Source organism: Halichoerus grypus, chromosome 4 (genome assembly GCF_964656455.1).
Source record: "Halichoerus grypus chromosome 4, mHalGry1.hap1.1, whole genome shotgun sequence".
Classification (NCBI taxonomy): domain Eukaryota; kingdom Metazoa; phylum Chordata; class Mammalia; order Carnivora; family Phocidae; genus Halichoerus; species Halichoerus grypus.
The window spans coordinates 187,422,711-187,441,522 of NC_135715.1; the positions used below are offsets into that span (position 1 = coordinate 187,422,711).

The 18,812-nt window shown below is 39.8% G+C and overlaps 1 protein-coding gene across 8 annotated transcripts in view; it reads right to left on the reverse strand.

The window, feature by feature from the left end:
- Positions 1-16,761, reverse strand: part of USP40 (ubiquitin specific peptidase 40) — a 78,165-nt gene extending 61,404 nt beyond the window's left edge. For 4 of the 8 annotated variants that reach the window (XM_078071473.1, XM_078071472.1, XM_078071478.1 and 1 more), the window contains exons 1-9: positions 16,644-16,759; positions 16,227-16,334; positions 15,341-15,558; positions 12,737-12,804; positions 11,319-11,432; positions 8,576-8,740; positions 6,791-6,937; positions 4,392-4,535; positions 1,836-1,964 (exon numbers count right to left, since the gene is read on the reverse strand). In XM_078071473.1, coding sequence (XP_077927599.1) covers positions 1,836-1,964; positions 4,392-4,535; positions 6,791-6,937; positions 8,576-8,740; positions 11,319-11,432; positions 12,737-12,804; positions 15,341-15,558; positions 16,227-16,334; positions 16,644-16,696 — 1,146 coding nt within the window. In that variant the 5' untranslated portion in view covers positions 16,697-16,759. Of the gene's footprint in view, positions 1-1,835; positions 1,965-4,391; positions 4,536-6,790; positions 6,938-8,575; positions 8,741-11,271; positions 11,433-12,736; positions 12,805-15,340; positions 15,559-16,226; positions 16,335-16,643 lie in introns of those variants that run through there. The other 4 variants (XM_078071476.1, XM_078071474.1, XM_078071475.1 and 1 more) reach the window with 4 other exon arrangements.
- Between the last annotated feature and the right edge of the window lie 2,051 nt (positions 16,762-18,812).

Genomic DNA, 18,812 nt, shown 5'->3' on the forward strand with positions numbered 1-18,812 from the left:
GAATGTGTCCCACAAACCAGCGTCTTGGCAAACGTGGCACAAGCATTTGGGAGTGATGCTTGTACGGCGTTCTCGGCTGAACGAAATGGAAGGTAAAGGACTGGGAAGGGTGAAACAAAACAGTCTTTCTCCAAAGATGTCTGCAACGTAAGAGGGTTTAGCAAGACGGCTGATTTGTAAAATCAATAAACTAACGGTAACTGCTTTTCATACACTAGCCACAAATAGTCCAAAAAATATAAAGTTGAGACACAGCCCCACAGAACATCTCCCTGGTAAATACCAAACAAAAAGTTTGACTTTTTAAATATCCATATACTTTTTAATATCCATATACTTTTTAATACCAAAGTACAATGGACAGAGCATGAGAAATGCAGACGGATGTTCTGAAAAGCAAACAATGCCAACAAAGAGAACATGCATCTAGAACACTGTTGTCACCCAGAGAAGCTGTGTTACTGTATGTGGTGCAACTACTGTTAACAAGAGCCCTGAGAGTCGGGAAGACGTCATAAGCATTCTACATCCTCCCACCATGGTTTGTAACTTACAGACGGAAATTTCACTGTGTTTTAGGTACATGTTAGAAAACTGGTTGAGAGTTTGGGGGTGGTGTGTAACACACTTTGATTCTTCCCATTGCAAATAATTGGAACTAGACGTCCAGGTAGCGCTTTCCCTCAGAACATCTGCAAATTCTTAAGAAAATTACAAAGCTTTTTCAATAAGAAGCTCTAAAATATGAAAAGATTTATCTGACTTATAGATGTAGGTTCAAAATTCTACTTCTGAGAATGGGTGTTGTGTGTGTGTGAACACTGACAAGCTGATTCTAGAAACGGTCACAGAAGAATAAAAGGCCAAGACACTCCTGAAGAATAACACCACATAGGAAGACTTGCCCTACCAGATATCATGACTACTATAATGCTACAGAAATTAACAATGTGGTATTGGCCTAGGAATAGAAAAAAGGAACAATGAAACAGAATAGAGGGGCCCCAAAGGACTCATACATAAATAAACAATTGATATAACAGAACTGGGACTGTGGATTGGTGGGGAAAGAATGGATTATTCAATAAATGGTAATGGGCAACCGGGTTAAAAAAAAAAAAAATCACACCCCATTCATAGGAAACCATTATTACAGAAAGACTGAGAAGTTTAAAATGTAAAAGGCAAAACTATAAAACTTTTAGAAGACAGTACAGGAGGAAAATCTTCATCATCTTTGGCTGGTGCCACGGAAGACAAAGAGAAGCCGAGGAACAGTTATTGATTACAGGAGATCTAAGAGATATGCTAACCAAATATAATGCAGGACCCTGCACTTGACACTAGAGTGGGGAAGAAAATGCTGTAAAGGATCTGATGAGACAACTGGTGGAGTCGGAGTATAAACTCTTTTATTAGAGAGTAGTATCATTTCAATGCGGAAGTTTCCGATTTTGATCTACGCTTACGTAAGGGAACACCCTTATTCTCAGGAGATAAACACGGAAGTATTTAGGGGTAGAGGGATCTGATGTTTTCAGCTTAATTTCAGATGGTTCAGTACTCATAAGATAATGTTAACTGTGTGTGTGTGTTTGCACAAACTTGGCAAATTGTTAACAACTGAAGGACGCAGGTGAAGAGTATCTATAGAAGGTGTTCCTACAATGCTGGTTATTTTTCTGTAAGTATGAAACTATTTAGAAATAAAAATTTAAAACTTCTAACTGTATTGACTTTCCATGCCTATAAAAATTTCTGAGGGTAAATACACATAATATATGGCAAAAGATGATCCTCACCAAAATAAGACTAGAACTAATTTCTATGCTTACGTGAGATTGCCAGTTTCCCAGATGATCGACATCTTTAATATACACATGGTAATGTCCTCCATAGCAACCACCTTTATGTATAATAACTGAGAAAAGGTCATATACATACTCCAAGTCATCCGAGTCACTCTATGAAAAAAAGAGCATAAACAGTGAGAGTTTATGTAAAATGGGAAGATACATGACCAAAGAGAAGAAAGAATTTCAACTATTAAAATAAGAAACCTGTTTATTATCGTTATTTAGGGGTAAATTAAGATAAATTTGAGTAACTGGCTTTAAATTTAAAAATTTTTAATTCTTAGATTGAAAACTATCATTCATCTAATACCAATCACACAACAACCAAGCAAATTCTGCCTCTTAAATATGAAAACACACAAAATGTTATTTTTATGTACTTTGGCTAAGATCGTGTACACCAAAGTGCTAATAAAACACACTCCCCAATGCGTCTGCGATAGTTTTAGCAAGAGAAAACCATCTTTGTATTATACCTACTATGCTGCTTTAGAAATGGGTTCTTTAGCTGTTGAATTTGTCCTATACTCCAACATGGGCCTCAGAGTCAGAGCCACATCCACTCTCACCCCCCTGACACTGCGCTCTGCAGCACAGGAATTAAGCAATTATGAATACTAGCTGTTTGTTTAGAGGCAGTTTAGTGGGATGAACAGGTTCTTTCTTCTATGATCAATCTTTTCTATAATTAACGTGCTCTATAATTATGACTGACCCAACTGATGAACACTTATACCGGCATTAAAAAAAAAATCTACTTTAGGTTAAGAGATACTTTGCATGTGAACATGCTACTTGAAGGGTGCCAATTATCAAAGAAACTTATTTCCCTGAAACATTGTACTTTTATTTTTTTGTACTTTTAAAGTAAGTAGTATTTTTAAAATGTCTGGTTCAGGCAAAAGAGAGATGAACAAAGATGCAAAGTGACAATTTTTTTCATGAATACAGAAATCAAAAAGTAAAATTATGGTCAATTTCTTAGCTAGTGCTCAATGGTTCACCTATTTCAATTTTGTAATTTCAAAGTACATTAAGATAATGTGACAAACTACTTCTTTTTATTTTTTATTTTTTTTAAAGATTTTATTTATTTATTTGACAGAGAGAGAGACAGCGAGAGAGGGAACACAAGCAGGGGGAGAGGGAGAAGCAGGCTTCCCGCAAAGCAGGGAGCCCGATGTGGGGCTCGATCCCAGGACCCTGGGATCATGACCTGAGCTGAAGGCAGACGCTTAACGACTGAGCCACCCAGGCGCCCCAAAACTACTTTTTTTTTTAAAAAGCTAAAATTTTTCCATATGAGATGATACATGTTAACTAAATCTAGTGTGGTCACTTTGCAATATATGTAAATCAAACCATCATCCCGTACATCTTAAATGTACAGTGATGTCTGTCAATTATTTCTCAACAAAACTGGAAAATTATAAAAGAATTAACTCAGTTATCCTGAAAAAAAATTATTGTTGTTGTTGTTTTTAAGTAGGCTTCACGCCCAGCATGGAGCCCAATGCAAGGGCTCACAACCCTGAGATCAAGACCTGAGCTGAGATCAAGAGTTGGATGCTTAATCAACTGAGCCACCCAGGCGTCCCCAAAAACTGTTTTATTCAGGCAGTAAATGGGGGAGGGCATATTAACTTACTCTGGAAAAACTGTTCATTCTTTATGTGCCAATCAAACAAAACCCAAAAAGCTCAGCTACCAGGCTTGAAGTAGAAGGCGGCCCATCCGAACGAAGAATAAAGAAAATATAATTTTTATACAAAGAAACTCAATAGCTACTTAATAAATGTTCTTTCTGGTCTTGATAAACATACAAATAATGATTTGTAGTAAGAAATGCAGGAGTCTCATGACTCTGATCTTGGCATGTACAGCGATTGTATAGAAAATATTTTAAAATGGCTTATGAAGGACATTGCATAATTAATTTGTTTTCAAAACTTTCCTTCCTGTATCTCAAAGATTATAAATTCTAGCAAAGTTCCAATCACCTATTCACTTTCTAGGTGTATAATTCATTATTGCATCCGATGTAAACTAAATCCAAATAATAAGGTACTAATTAATGGTCATTTCTCCTAATGTTGGGTCATTTCTAATTTTGTTCTTAAGTTTTCTTTTCAAAGATTTTTCAAGGAGAGTTTAATAAAAAGAACTGAGAACAAATCTGTACTTTGGAAATTCAAAAGGACTGTAATAAACCGGCAGTTCTCAGCTGGGACTGATTTTATCCACGCTCTCCCCCAGGAGACAGGGACACTTGGTAAGGTCTGGACATTTTTGTCACTACTGGGGGTGGGGTGGGAGGGTGGGATGCTATTGTCATCTAGCGGGCAGAGGCCAGGGATGCAGCTTACAACCCTACAATGCATGGGATACAGCACCCACAACAAAGAATTACCCAACTCAAAATATTAACTGTGCCAGGTTGAAAGATTCTGCAATAAGCCAACCGAAAATGAGGCCAATAAAAGACTCTATCTTGAGAGGAGAAAAGAAAGAATCTCACAATAAAATAATTCAAACCTGTTCACAAAAAGGCTTGAGATTGATCCGGAGAGGGAACGTGTAACAGCTAGTTTCCTTGTATCGTTCACGCTTCACAAAATCAAAATTAAATCTTAATAATGAAACAGTAAGAAAGGGAGGCAGCTTACGTAATTTGGCCGACTGTTGAAAGAAAAATTTTTACAGTTGTTTTAAAAGCAGAGTTATAGAAAAGAATACATAATGTTTCCTAAGATATGAAAAAACAACCTGTGATGCAGTTTTAAGAGAAACGTACCCTTCAATCACATAAATTCATCATCTTGGATTCAAGTCAGCTCTTGATATGAATTCATCTCTTTTATGGGACTAAAAGTGATATTGCTCATTTATGTTAACAACTAAAAATTTACAACCCAAGTTCATGTTTTTAGTGTTGATATCCTATAATCGAAGCTATCCGACAAGCGTGTTGTAACTGGTGCTCCCCCTTCTAACACTGCTCCTTCCCTGTGTGAGTCCTGGCCTCCTTGGGGCCTCCACTTGGCCTAGCACGCACACGGTCCTTTTATTTACTGAAGGACTGGAGCTCTTCACCTGGGACCTATGGACCTATTTCAGTGGATCTGAACCCTTGAAATTACATGGTCTGCGTACTTGTATTTTTATGGGGAGAAGATCCACAGTTTTCATTAGACTTTCAAAAGGCTCTCACTCCCCAAATGTTAAGACCCATTGATTGGGGTTTTATAATGACTGTCCTTAAAAGCAGGTAAAAAGGTTTTTTTTATTTCCTTGCTTTAAAACAAAATGCTAGATGATGCTGTGTTTTATTTAAAAGTCATCAGCTTCCCAACCCCTTAACACTGATGGTATGTTGGGTACAGAGTGGCAAAAAAATCCTTTCCATCTATAAAATTGTCCTTAATTATAATATTATCCTTACATATAAATATCTAACATTCCTAAAAAGAAATTTAAAACAATTCCACAAATTGGGGGTTAAAAGAAAGTTAAGTGAAAAAACAGCAATGTAACACAGCAGATTCTCCAACATGTTAAAAAAATATATATATCTAAAAAACCCAAGTATCTCATCTATACTACAGCTGAGAAAAGTCTGCTCAGAGTAAGAAAACCTACATTAATTTAGGTAGCACAACAAATGGAAATTTAGGATGCAATTTTAAAAGTATTGAGATGAAAAAATTTCCACTGAAAAAGAACTAAACCAGTAACATAAAAAGTACATGCCAAGAACTGCTTTCGTTGAGCTAAAGGTTCTTGTTTTACTAATGTGCAAATAAGTTCAACCAAAATTAAGAATGTATTTAAGTATCCTTCCAAGACTTTTCATCTTCTGAATTTTATATTTATTAGATTGCAGTTTTAACACCAAAGGTGAAATGCAAAATCGATAAGCGAAAGATAAACCTATTTGCATGTCACAAAAAGGCAAAGGTTGGATGGAAATACACATTAAACAGTGTAAAATTACCCTGGTTCCCAATCCTATTGTGAAAGCTACAGGCATGGAGTTTTTTTTAACATTCTCACCTACAACCTCCAGGATCTAAATCGATATGGTATGTTCTATGAATCAGTCCTCATTCTGTTTGTTGGAAAATTCAGTAACTGTCAGCTCTAGGAACAGTGCTCTCTGTTACAGGTAACTACAAAGACCCATCTTTTGTGGGAGCTCTACAAGCCGGTGCCCACTAGCCACCGACTGGAGAGCCCATCACATCATCCAGCAGCATGGAATAGTTAAGTTACTAAGGCTTGTCTTCCTCTCATCCCTGAGTAAGAAACCCACAGGTACCCTATCAGGCCCTTTAATCGGCAAGATGAGAATCCCCACTGGGGGAGGCAGAAGCAGCGTATTAGACTTGCTAGTCAGGGAAGGTGTACCTATCAATATTGTAAAGTAACACCATGTGCAGAAAACGAAGCTGTTTTCGCAGTACTAAGCAAAGAAAGGAAAGCTCAATGAGCTTCTTGGCAGAAATAAAAATCCATTGCCTTCTTCCTTATGTTAATTTGCAAAAAGCAAACCAAGTTGCAAACCAACTTTTTTGCAAACCAAGTTTGCAAAACCAAGTTTGCAAACAACTTGGTTACTTGTTCCTAGAGCAAAACAGGGGGGTTTATTTTTTAAAAAAGGCACATTTAAGAAACACTGAAGTACACATAAATTTTTCCTGGGACAGGAAGAAGTTGAGAGACCTGTTGGGTTGAAAGTTTAAAAAAATTCTTGATTGCAAAAAATTAAAATACAGATATATGTAGAAAGTTAACTGTCTTTCCAATCCTTAGCTGCAATTAAGAGGTTCATGTGTATCTTCCAGACTTTCTCATACAAGCGGACTTCACTTGGCAAACCTTCATGCTACCAAGTACTGAGTGGGCCCCTGGGAGAAGGCAGGTATCTGTCTTACCTTCGCAGCTTTAACCAGCCTGTCACAAGTCCCACAGTGGTATAAGTTGTCACAGTCAAACATTTCCTCTTCTACATACATGGTCCAGAGGGCATCTTCCAAACCTGACACATTTTTGACTGCTACTGTTAGATCTAAGAAGTCTTCCTGAAATACACATGAGTATAATATTGAAAAAACAACTCCACAGTGGTTCACGAACACATCACCAACTCCCACATATACTGGGAATAACAGATAACTTTTCTTTAAAACACCGTATGTGTGAAGGTATAGACCTCCCAATCAGATACTGTGAAACTGATCACACAAAATTACCCTAAAACAAATTATAATTTGGCTTAAGAACACATCAGGATTTTCTTAAGTTCATTGTAGCTATAATCAAACCTATTTTAGCAGGAACTAAAACAAACCACCGAACACACATCTGAACTGGTAAGTGTGTGGTGCTTATCAGTTCTGTCTTAGTCATGGGCAGGGCTGGAGTCTCTAGTGTAAACCCCACTTCCTCCTCTTCTTCTGCTAGGGCTGGCTTAAGATATACTAAGGAAGTTGTAAGAAAAAAATTGTTTTGAGCCAGGATTAAAAGGTATTTTTATGAAAATTAAGAGGACAGCATTTTGCAAACAGGAGTCTATCGACTCTACTCTAACTACATTTGAATTATAATTTACTTATAGTAATAAACACTTAAAATCTGACAAGTTTAAACCATTCAGTTTTGTGTGTGTGTGCACTAGCATTACTCTAAAGGGTTATTACAGGGACTGTAAAATAATGAGTTCTAACTAGTTCGTGGTGGAAATCTAAATACAACCAACACATACAATTTATAATATGTATGTATGAAAAGTTAAAGTTGATAATTATGTGCCTTCATATACATTATTTCTTGGAATTTCTTTGTGAATTATTACAGTATAGTTAAGTCAATCATATGGTAATCCAAAGACACACAACATCTTAATATTTCCAAACTAGGCTGACCAAACTCTCTAGTAGCACAGGCAAAAGGACCAAAAAGTTATTTTTTATTCCCAAGTCTTTCATAAAAAGCAGAAAAAGAATATATATATATATGTATCCAAAAAAGCAATTAATGCAAAATTTAGAAAATGGATTTAATTTTTTACCCATAGTCAATCACAGCAATTTTCTATAACTCTTGCGATAACAAAAGGAGATTTTCATTAAGGGACAACTGTTCAGTGATGCAATCATGTGCTGTACAAGATTTATAGAGCAAGCGGAGATTATTCTATTTCATGAGTAAATTTCCGATTTCTAATTTCCAATGAGATTAAATGGACAACATAAGCTCACACACGTACAAATGAACTTTCTGAAGGACATTAATAAACGAAATCCAGTATTTAATTATAGATGTTTATCAATGTAAACATTCCTTAGTATTCTCTATTTTTATTACTTCTTTAATTAACTTTTGTTACAATACTCCCACCAACCATGATACTGGCTTTTCTCATGAGGGCACAGACCTCTACCTATAAACATCCCCCAAATTTATTTTCTGAATATCAGAGAGCTGAATAAAAGATTAAAGCTATGCTTTAAGACATTTGCTTCTTTCAGTTTATATGAAGAAATCTGGATTATAAATTTAGGATTGAAGTGTAGTTAGAGTAAAAGAAAAAAAACCTGATAAGGTTATTTCTAGTAATAAACACTTTGCTCCTCACATGGTATTACAGATCACAGATTTGATTATGTGCGTTATAACTTACGATATAACTTATTACTACAACACACTTGCATATTCACCTGCTTTTCACTGACATTCTTACACTCTTTACAAACAACCTGGTTAACAACGGTTCCATGATACAGACGATTGATGAGGTCATGGCCGGAGGTCCCGACTAAAGAAGTTTCCAAAGCACTAAAGAGAATTCGATTCAGTTCCTGCACATCATGTTGCCTCATTTCCTATAAAACAGGTAACTTTTAAATGTAATTTTGTGCTTCAGATTTTTAAAAACAGATTTTTAAAATGGTATTAGTTAAAAAACATAAGATTTATCTAGAAATCCAAAGGTAAGCCTTGATCAAATATTAAGGATGACTAAGCTAAACAAACCGAGATCAGGTTAAGAGATCACCACTGCTTTTAGTTTCACTCCAAAATGAAATATGAACAGGTGGTGTTCAGTGTGTACATATAACTCAACTCACTTGCAACAGGAAAGTGCTTTTATTCGTGTGGGAAACCAGACACATGGCCACACCACAGAAGCAGAGGAGGGAAGAACACAACAGGCACAGAGCAGTCTCTCAGAGCTGGCAACATCTCACTTACATCAGGGGATATGAATTATCAGCATTTGAAAAGAACCAGAATTTACTCCTTACAGATATAAACCAAGTAACACAGAGATGAGAAAAATTCTGATGGCACTCGCTTCACTCCACCACGAATCATGCGACTGTGTGAGAACACACTGAATGCCTTAAGAACGACTGATAAACTAGAGCCAAGGGGGACACCAACACTCAGAAGTGGAGGAGAGGAGGAAGAGCAGTGGGGGGTTGGGGGGGGGACTGGGAGATGAGGTCACGAACAAGTGCTGACTTGTACCCTGAAGAGTGAATCTCATGGCATGTGAATTGTATCTCAACAGAGAGGCCATTTTTAAAACAAAGAAGGAACAAGTGGGAGCTGGTGCTTTGATAGGGTGGGGGGTGGGGAGGGGTGGTGAGTGCCCCTGCGAGCCCGCTGAGAGCACAGAAGTCTCTCCTAGAACTTGGCACATGGATGTCATGAGTGACTTTGACAAGAAAGGCAGAAAGGAGGTACATGAACAAATGAAAGGTGCAGAAGTAGAGACCATGAGGGAAGACAATTTTAAAGAAAAGTGTCATGTGAAAAGAAGCTGATAAAGTGGATGAAAGCTGGAGCAAGAAGTGGGCCTCAGGATCTTTTTTCTTGTTTTTCAACATACAAGACACTAAATTTCTCCTGTATCACTGCCTCTGAAGGGAACCTGTGCAAGTTTTCAAGCTCTGTTTCTGAACAATTCTAAGTTTGGCAAAGGTGTCTCTGAGTCCCTCTCTACCAATCCTAGCAGGTTTCCTGAGAGATTTTATTTAGAGATTAATAAATAAGGTTTTCACTGCTTTAAGAGTAGGAAATCAGCAACTCAGTGGAAGCTCATGATCAAAAACGAAAATCCACCAGCTGATGACGAGATTAAAAAAAATGTGGCCTATCCCTCCAGCAGGATGTTACTTGGCAATAAAAAGGGATGGAGTGCTGATTCATACTATAACATGCTTGAATCTTGAAAACATGATTTTAAGTGAAAGAAGCTAGTTTAAAAAGATCTCATATCGTATAATTCTATTTCTATTTCTGTGAAATTCACAAAAAAGGAAAATCTGGGAAGGTAGAAAGGTGGTGAGTGGTTGCCAGGGTCTGCGGGGGGAGAGTGACTGCTAATGGGTATGGGGTTTCTTTCTGGGGTGATGAAAATGTTCTAAATTGACTGTTATGATGGTTGTACAACTCTGTGAATATACTGAACAAATGCTGACTTGTACCCTGAAGAGTGAATCTTATGGCATGTAAATTGTATCTCAACAGAGAGGCCATTTTTAAAACAAGGAAGGAACAAGGAATTAACCCTAAGCACCTGCCCTACACCAGAAATTTAACTGTGTGATACCCCATTTTCTTCAAAGCTTAAGCCCTACCTCTTCAACCTCACAGCCTTGTCTGGTTTAGGAGTGTTCCTCATTAGAAGACCACACTGTAAAGTTTACTTTGAAAGCAATAAAACATTATTCTGGTCATTGCCTCTTTAAATTCTGTGATAGTCTCCCACACCTCTCTCTTTCAAGAATACATGTAGTCCATAAAAAAAATCGCAGCTCATCAATATTGACAACAAGCACCTTTACTCACTGTTGACATGTTCAGTATTTGCATATAGTGAAGTACTCTTTAGAAACTCCAACAGAAAATCAGAGAACGTCCACACACAGGAGGATACAGGAAGAAAATGAAGAGAGTCTGGAGAAAAGCAGGACAGGGAAAATGCAAAGACCTGCCAAGAATGTTTTTACCCTTTTGCCTGAAGCGAGTGTTCCAATGAGAATACCCAGACCCAAACACAAAAGCACGTCATAAAGGCAGACAGAATTATTGCCAGTCAGCTTTTTGAGCTGATTAGCAGTTTGTTATATAAATGGTAATTTGCATGTAGTAGATGTTGTATCCCAACTAGACTATATAAAGGGTAGAAATTGTAAAAACCAGTTCTTCTACTTCTCCCTCTATCTACAACCCTCTCTCCCATGCCAAATCATACCCATTCATAAAATCCTGCACAGGGCAAGTGTCTAGAAATATACCTCTGGCTTGTAGTTATTGAACATGAGAAGTAAATATTTAAACTATTTCTTCAGACCCTAAGACAAAATTAACGGAAGTTAGATAATGTTATTAAACCAGTGTTTACTCTTTATTGCTGGTAACTTTGTTCCTTGGAGAAGTTGATCTTCGTACCTCATTGCTGGTCCACCCGAAGCTGTCAGTGAGGTCTGCTGTGGATGCTGCATCCTGGTCTAAGAGCAGAAGCTGGGCAAACAACCGTTGTAACTGTAAAGGTATGATCCGAACCTGATCGAGAAGCAGATGCATTTCTAAATGAAATCTGTTCACATCAGTTGGGGTGTTTTAAAAGAACTGCCAACTAGTTTTCTCCTCTTTCCTAGTTCATTCAGTTCAATCTGGAGGAAGTTTAAAACTACTACACAGGATGAAGTAAGATTCACTTTTCTTCTAAAATTCTAATTCAACCCAAAAAGTTTTAGCTATCTGGAGTTTTCTACCTTGACACAGTACAGATCAATACGAACCCCCCCTTTAGGCCCTAAGAAACCACCCGACTGATTCAGTCTCTGCTAGTTCACTCCTTCTCTGAAACCTCTCAGAGACACACTCCCTGTGAGGAATTCCAGTCACGACTCTCACTTGCTGTGGAGTCTGGAAACCTCAGAGAGCTGGATGCACCTGCCTCATGGTCTTCCTGCTTTATCTGGTGTGGAGAGGGTTAGGGCAGGCAGAGAAGGGTGCTCAGAGCCTTGTGGGCAGACTGGACTTTCATATATAAAGCAAGAATAAGACTTTAGACACTTCTATGGCAATTTGACATTAGAGTATGATCTGCAAGAGATTGGGAAGAAAAGGAAATACACAAAAATTGGCTCTTTGCAGCACAGGTGGTTTGAGAAGAGCTGGGCCAGATTACAGAAGACTTTTTTTAGAAGATTTTATTTATTTATTTGACACAGAGAGAGAGATCACAGGTAGGCAGACAGGCAGGCAGGCAGAGGGAGAAGCAGGCTCCCCACTGAGCAGGGAGCCCGATGCGGGGCTCGATCCCAGAACCCTGGGATCATGACCTGAGCCGAAGGCAGACGCTTAACCGACTGAGCCACCCACCCACCCCACAGAAGACTCCTATTAAGAAACGGCAGATTTTAGCCTGAAAGCAATAAACTTCTGAATGGTATTTAAAGCCAGGAAGAAGATTAGATATGTACTTATAATAAACCAATTCCTCACTCAGCTTATTTCCAGAATATCAAACTGAAAGAACACCAGTCTCTACTTTTAGTTGTTGTTACAAATCTGTGCATTAAGTAGATTTCCTGGTAGGCTAGTGTGGGTCAGCTGCAAATACCTTCTTGACCAAGCTAGGTCTATAAAGCAGTACCGGCACTATATTTGAAGTAATTCTTTTTTGAAAAGAAGATTCCATTCAGTCCCGCATATAGGCCAAGTCACTTCTTGAAAATAAAGATTAATATTTGGTAATTAATCAAATTATGAATTTCTATGAATAAGGAACTCAGTACCTTCCTTAAAAGACATTTCTTTAATACTCCAAAAAAAGACCCTGTAAATCATAGATTTAATACCTTTGCATCAGGTTTATCCTTATCCTCGAATGAACCAAGCTCTTCTGGGCCAAGGGAAAATAAAGCTTCTAAACAAAACGTAGAATCAGAGATATAAATGATGTTATTTCATTTTAACAAACTGTTTTAGAAAGCCAAAGCCTCCAGTAAATAAAATCAGTTAAAGATTCAGAAGCACGACTGTGGCAGTATTTATACTGTTACTCTACCCATTTTACTTCCTGATAACATTACTTTTAACCACTGACTCGATATAAAGTGGCATGCTAAGGTTTCAGTACAGAAGATCTATAAAAGGAAAACTATGCTTATAAAAGTAAAAACAGTAACATCAGAAATCTTTGATGGCTTCCTATTGCCTATGACAGTGGGTCCCAAAAGCCACATGAGGAAATATACAATATGTAATAGTGTCATGTGTGTTCATTCACAGGCCACATGGGAGGCTTCCAACCATCCTTTCGAGAGAAAGGCCACCTTTAACTCTCAACGCCCTTACCTTTTTTGGTATAAGAATGTCTTTTCTGTGTTAAGGGTAATAACAGATGGTAGTGACCTTACCTGGAACAATGAGTTGGTAACCCAGGGCCAGTCTCCACAATTGTTTTACACTCCCAAGTCTACGCATGCCACTCACTAGGGCGTATCAGAATCTTACGGGAAGTCTGTATTCTAACCAGCTGCGAACTCCTACTACGAAACTTTGATCTACTCTAGGGAGAGAAGGGATGGGATGGGTACTGTGTCCCTCTGGAAACCCTGCTGCCCTGGTTATGAATGTTATATTCCTCCTAAGCTCCTGGCAGGAACTGAGAAGAAATGAACTACAAACATAAAGCTTAAAGCATAAAACCATACAAGGACTTTTACAATTATTACCCAGTACTCTCAGCCACCCTGACTAGTACAGTGGAACCCAATCCAGCCCTACTCAAGATACCATCCCCAAAAGTTCCAGAATTCTTCTCCCCACCAGTACTCTGCCAATTCTTACCCCTTCTAAATTATATCTCCCCTTCAATAAGCATCAGGATTCCTACGAAGCCTTATATGGAATGCACAGCCCACATTAAGATACAAGCCCACGTGCTGGGCCAGCGATCTCCTCTGCTGAGAGTAAGATGGCCTGGGCTCTTGCTCGGTAGCCTTCTCCATTCAGCCCTAACCTTGCTCAGTGGCCCTCTGTATGACCTGGACCGCTTGCCCACCAATCACCTTTCTCAGTCTCTTTTAAGGCTAATTTTCTACTTCAACTATATTAGAACTTGGAAAAATTTAACTCTCCCTAGTCATCTGTTGAAATGTATGCTGAAAATTTCTAACGGTGGAATAACTGAATACGTTAGGGAGAGATTTTTACGGAGAGGATGGCGTCAAGGACAAATGCCACCATTCTGAAATCCCACATGCAGCTTAATCCATTAGAATGGCCCTGGGGAGGGGATAATGGTAAATATTTACTAAATCTCTGGAGGCAGGAAGTCTTTCTAAACTTAGAAGCAAACAGAAAATGTCAAAAAATTTGCCAAATTTCGTAGTGATGGGAAGACGGATGAGATACTGGATACAGGATGAGCCAAGCTGTCTGTCCTCGGCATAAGGAGACACTGTGGAGAGCTGAGCCAGTCATGCAGCTTTGTGGCTGAAGGCCCCAGTCAGGGCCATGTAAAGGTAATGTTCATACTGAAATCAAGGCATCAAAGAGACTAAGACCCTTGTGGAGGAAGCTAGTTTGCAGAGATGGGAATGGGACAAACAGAGAGAAAAACAGGGGCAAGAAATCAAGGCTCCAATGAGGTCAGGCTGGCTTCCTGTAGTGGTCTCAAGGAGATTCCCCTATATTCTTACAGTAAATCCCCCTTTTAATTGAGCTAATACAAATGGGTTTCTGTTTCTTATACATAGTCCCTTATCTGACATCTTGGGCCTTCAGACTTCGCAGATTTTAGAAAGGTAATATGAAGAAAGGGTCACAGTAAGTTAACATTACATCCCCAGCAGGGTTTGGGATAAACAGTATCCATTAATCAAGGAGTTAATATTCCTGTAATAAATGTATGAATATCCACCCCAGTGAGATAACTAAGACTATAAATAGCCTCATATCAGGTCAGGTTCTGATGCCAAACCAGTTCAGATCAGGTGTCGGAACATTCTGGATTTCAGAATTGCAGATAAATGATTGTGGACTGTATAAATAATGTGACGCCCCGTCCCCACTCCAAAAGGCAGGACAGAATTGCTCTGGGTAACTCTGGCTGGAGTGTTTATTACTTTAGAGAAATTTTAAAACTAAAAAAAAAAAAAAAATAGCGTAACAATAACGAAGGCTGGCAAAATTCTTTATGTTGTATTTTAAATCACGGGAATTAGAAAAGAAATCGATTGCCTTATTTTTTGTTACTAAAAATTACTATGCTTGCACAGTATATATTTAATTTAAGCTTCACATTTCCCTACAGAGAAAATTAGCATTTCTTACATTAGCAACAATAAACGCATACTGGGGAATACACCTTTAAGATAATTTGTAATTTTGCCTAATTGATTACATGTAGAGATAAGGGTACATACTACTAATCAAAAGCATGTAACACAGCATACCTCTGAATTCAGGTGTGAAATGAAGAGTCTGAAGAAGGGAATTGAGGTAACAGGTTCCACCCTGATTTCTAATTCCGCTTAAATTGGTGAATTCTCTAGGAGCCGGTGGCTCCAAAGCTTTGGTCTTTAATTTCTTCTCTTTTCCATACTGATAATTTGACACACTGGAATAATCTTCTTCAAATAGATCCCCAAACATTGTGAAACTAGAGCCTACCCTTAAAAAAAAACGACATGTTATACAAATGCTTTTATTTTTAAAACAAATTTTCCACACGTCTCCCAATCTTATACTTGGGATTACCTATTAGAAAGTTTATCCAGTAGTTTGGGTTTTGGAGACTGCAAGACCTGGATTTTCTCATCCTTGCTCCACAGTACCTGGGTGACCTCAGGCAAGTTACCTAACCCGTGTTCTTATATGTAAAATGGGATACCAACTACCATGCAGGGTCATTTAAACCAAATGAGAGACTTTTAAGAAAGGCACTTGGTGCACAGCGCTTGGCTCACAATACATAATAGCTGCTTTTAAATAAAGGCATGGTGAAAAAAGAAAGAAAACCCCTCATTCCACCTCATCTATTGCTGGGGTGGCAAAGCCAATCCTAGATTCTGAGAGCTGACAAGGGCCTGGGGACCATCAACCACTTCCTGAAATCTCAGCTTCTCACACTTCTTGTACCAGATTATGACACTCAAAGGAATTAAACGGAACAAATTAATCTTTGCAGCAGTTTAGTACATGGTCCCAAAGCTAAAGAGCCAGAAGGAGGTTCACTGGGAAAAAAAGACTGCCATTAAAACCAACCTAAGGCCCTCCACCACGTATCCAGTGATGCCAACATTAGCTGTGGGGACCTACAGGACCCGCTCAAGGTCTCACCTCGAGTGTGGAGGAGGGTCACTTGGAGATGAGACATGCAAAGCGCCCAGCACAGTTCCTAAGAGACAGGAAGCGCCGAAATGCAATATATTCCTTTCCAACCCGTTCCTCAGAAAAAAAAGCACCAAAAAATGGAACTTGAAAGTCCGGCCTCAAGTTCGTGGTCTGGATTTCGGTCTCCCCCACGCCGTGGCCGAGGCCAGGGCCTCCAGCCCTCCACGCCACTCCGGGGCCCAGGGGCGCGAAGAAGCAGAGGGTCCCCGCGGCCCCGTACCGCTGACCCGACGCCAGAAAAGCGCGGCGTCCGGAGGCCGCCAGGGAAGCCCCTCGCCTCGCAGTCCTCAGGCGTGCCGCCCACAGCTTCGCTGCGCCTCCCACGTCCCCACCCCGAGAACCCCAGCTGCCAGCCCCACTTACTGCCTAAAGCCCAGCCCCACGAGCCGGCCCAGGCCCACATTCGAAACAAACATACGCGCCCCAACTGGGCGCAGCCATGCTGGCGTGGGCAACTCCCCCGCGGGCTGGAGCGTGGGCCGCTTATGGAACGCGCGGACTACGTTTCCCAGGATGCCCCGCGGGAGCGCCGGGCCGCCGCGCGGGACCTTATGGGCAATGTAGTTCCAAAATAGTCTCTCGGCGTGGTTAATTTACAAGTTACCTGAACGTTGGAAACTGTAGGGCTTCAAGTTTGCCACGCTCTTCCGAAGACATTTCCCAAATGTGTCTCCAGTGAAAAATGTTCTACGTAACCTGTGCAACATCTTCAGTGTTTATTTTGTCTGCACCAACTCTAAGTAGCATACACAGGAATACATAAAAACCTTAAAGATTTCCTCTCGCCCCCTTGGACACCTTTAGTGGACTATTTCAATGGCCTGTTTAGGCTCTACTTCTGGCCTCTCCCCTGTCTAATCCAGCTTCCATCCAAGAATGGATGAGCAAGACAGGGAGAACATCGTTTTTACTTCAGCGAAAGGTTTAAGAGATTAAGAACAGCTATAGTGATCGATGAAATTGCAAGGCAGGTGTCAAAGTGAACCCTCAGGGATTTGTACTTGGAACATTTTAGGGAGATTCGTGTGGCTGCGCTGTTCAGGAAGTGTTGACAGGGAAAGAACTGGAGACAGAGGACCAGCTAGGAGGCTAAGGTTTAGATTAGGAAACCACAGTGGGAATGGCTGTTCCCAGTTAACAGTCATCACTGGGCTACCTTGGCAGCCTCCTCTTCATGATGCTCCGCAGCATTCTATCCTGCCCTTTGAATATTTCTCCCTTGCCTGCTGTGCTTCATGCCTCTCTTCCTAAAAGTAGATATTCCTCAAACTTCCATTCCCTGACCAAGAATGAATGCCAGAAGATTAGCTCCAGGAAGACACAGGCTCTCCGTTCTGCAGAACTGTATCCCAGCCACCTCAACAGTTCCTGGCCCATTAAAGGCTTTTAATAAATATTTGTTGAATGAATGAATGAATGAATGGCCTGTTAAAACCACCATCCTTCTCCTCATCCAGCATCAAAATCTTGTAGCTGTATTTGAAATTTCATCTTTTTGTCCATGAAGTGTGACTCAAAGTATTGCTTGGACAATGCTTCTTTCATTTCTACAGCTCCCTCTCTGCCCATCAGACTCTCGCTGAGCCTCACCTGCATTAGGCCAACAGCCTTTTCAGTGGACTCCCATTTTATCCATACCATCCTACATGTCACTCACTACGAGATCCACTTTGAGGTCACACTTTTTTCTACCAAGAAGCTTCAGTGTTTCCCCAGTGTCTTCTGTAGAAACTCCTCATTTTGATGTTCTTAGTCCACTGTGGTCCCAACACACTTCACTCTGTATTTCTCACCACTCACCTGTTTTCTAGCTAAAGTGTTTCCAGGGGTGCTGTCTGCCTTCCTGCTTCAGTGACCTGTTTCATGTTGTCCTCTCTGTGAGGGATATCTGTCCTCCCAGATCCTCCCTTCACTGCCTTCAATGAAAGCCATCTCAAACTCTAACTCATTCATAAAGGTTTTCTAGATCTCTAAACAAGATCTGACCTTTTCTTTCATTAAGCCTTCAGGATTATGTGTAACTCTCTTATAACCCATGAATCTGGCAATCACATCTGATCATTTTGTCAGTATCTCCAAGTCAGGGATCATACCTTTATCTGCCCTGTTGTCTCTACAGCAGTTAACACTAAAAATATGAGTTGTGTTATCATTAATAACACCAATATGTGGCTTTGTAGTTTATGGTGAAATTTTAGAATTTTTTTAAAGGATGTATTTATTTATTTGAGAGAGAGAGAGAGCATGCACGTGCGAGTGGGAGGAGGGGCAGAGGGAGAGGGAGAGAATTTTCAAGCAGACTCCCTATGGAGCTGGGAGCCCAATCCTGGGCTTGATCCTAGGACCCTGAGATCATGACGTGAGCTGAAATCAAGGTTGGATGCTTAACTGACTGAGCCACCCAGGTGCCCCTTTATGGTGAAATTTTAAATCTTTTATTTGCTCCCCAGAAAATTGGAGTTGAACCTATAAAACTGTTGACCAGACACTGCGCTCATGAAGGTTTCATACAGGTTTTCAGCCTTGTGAGGT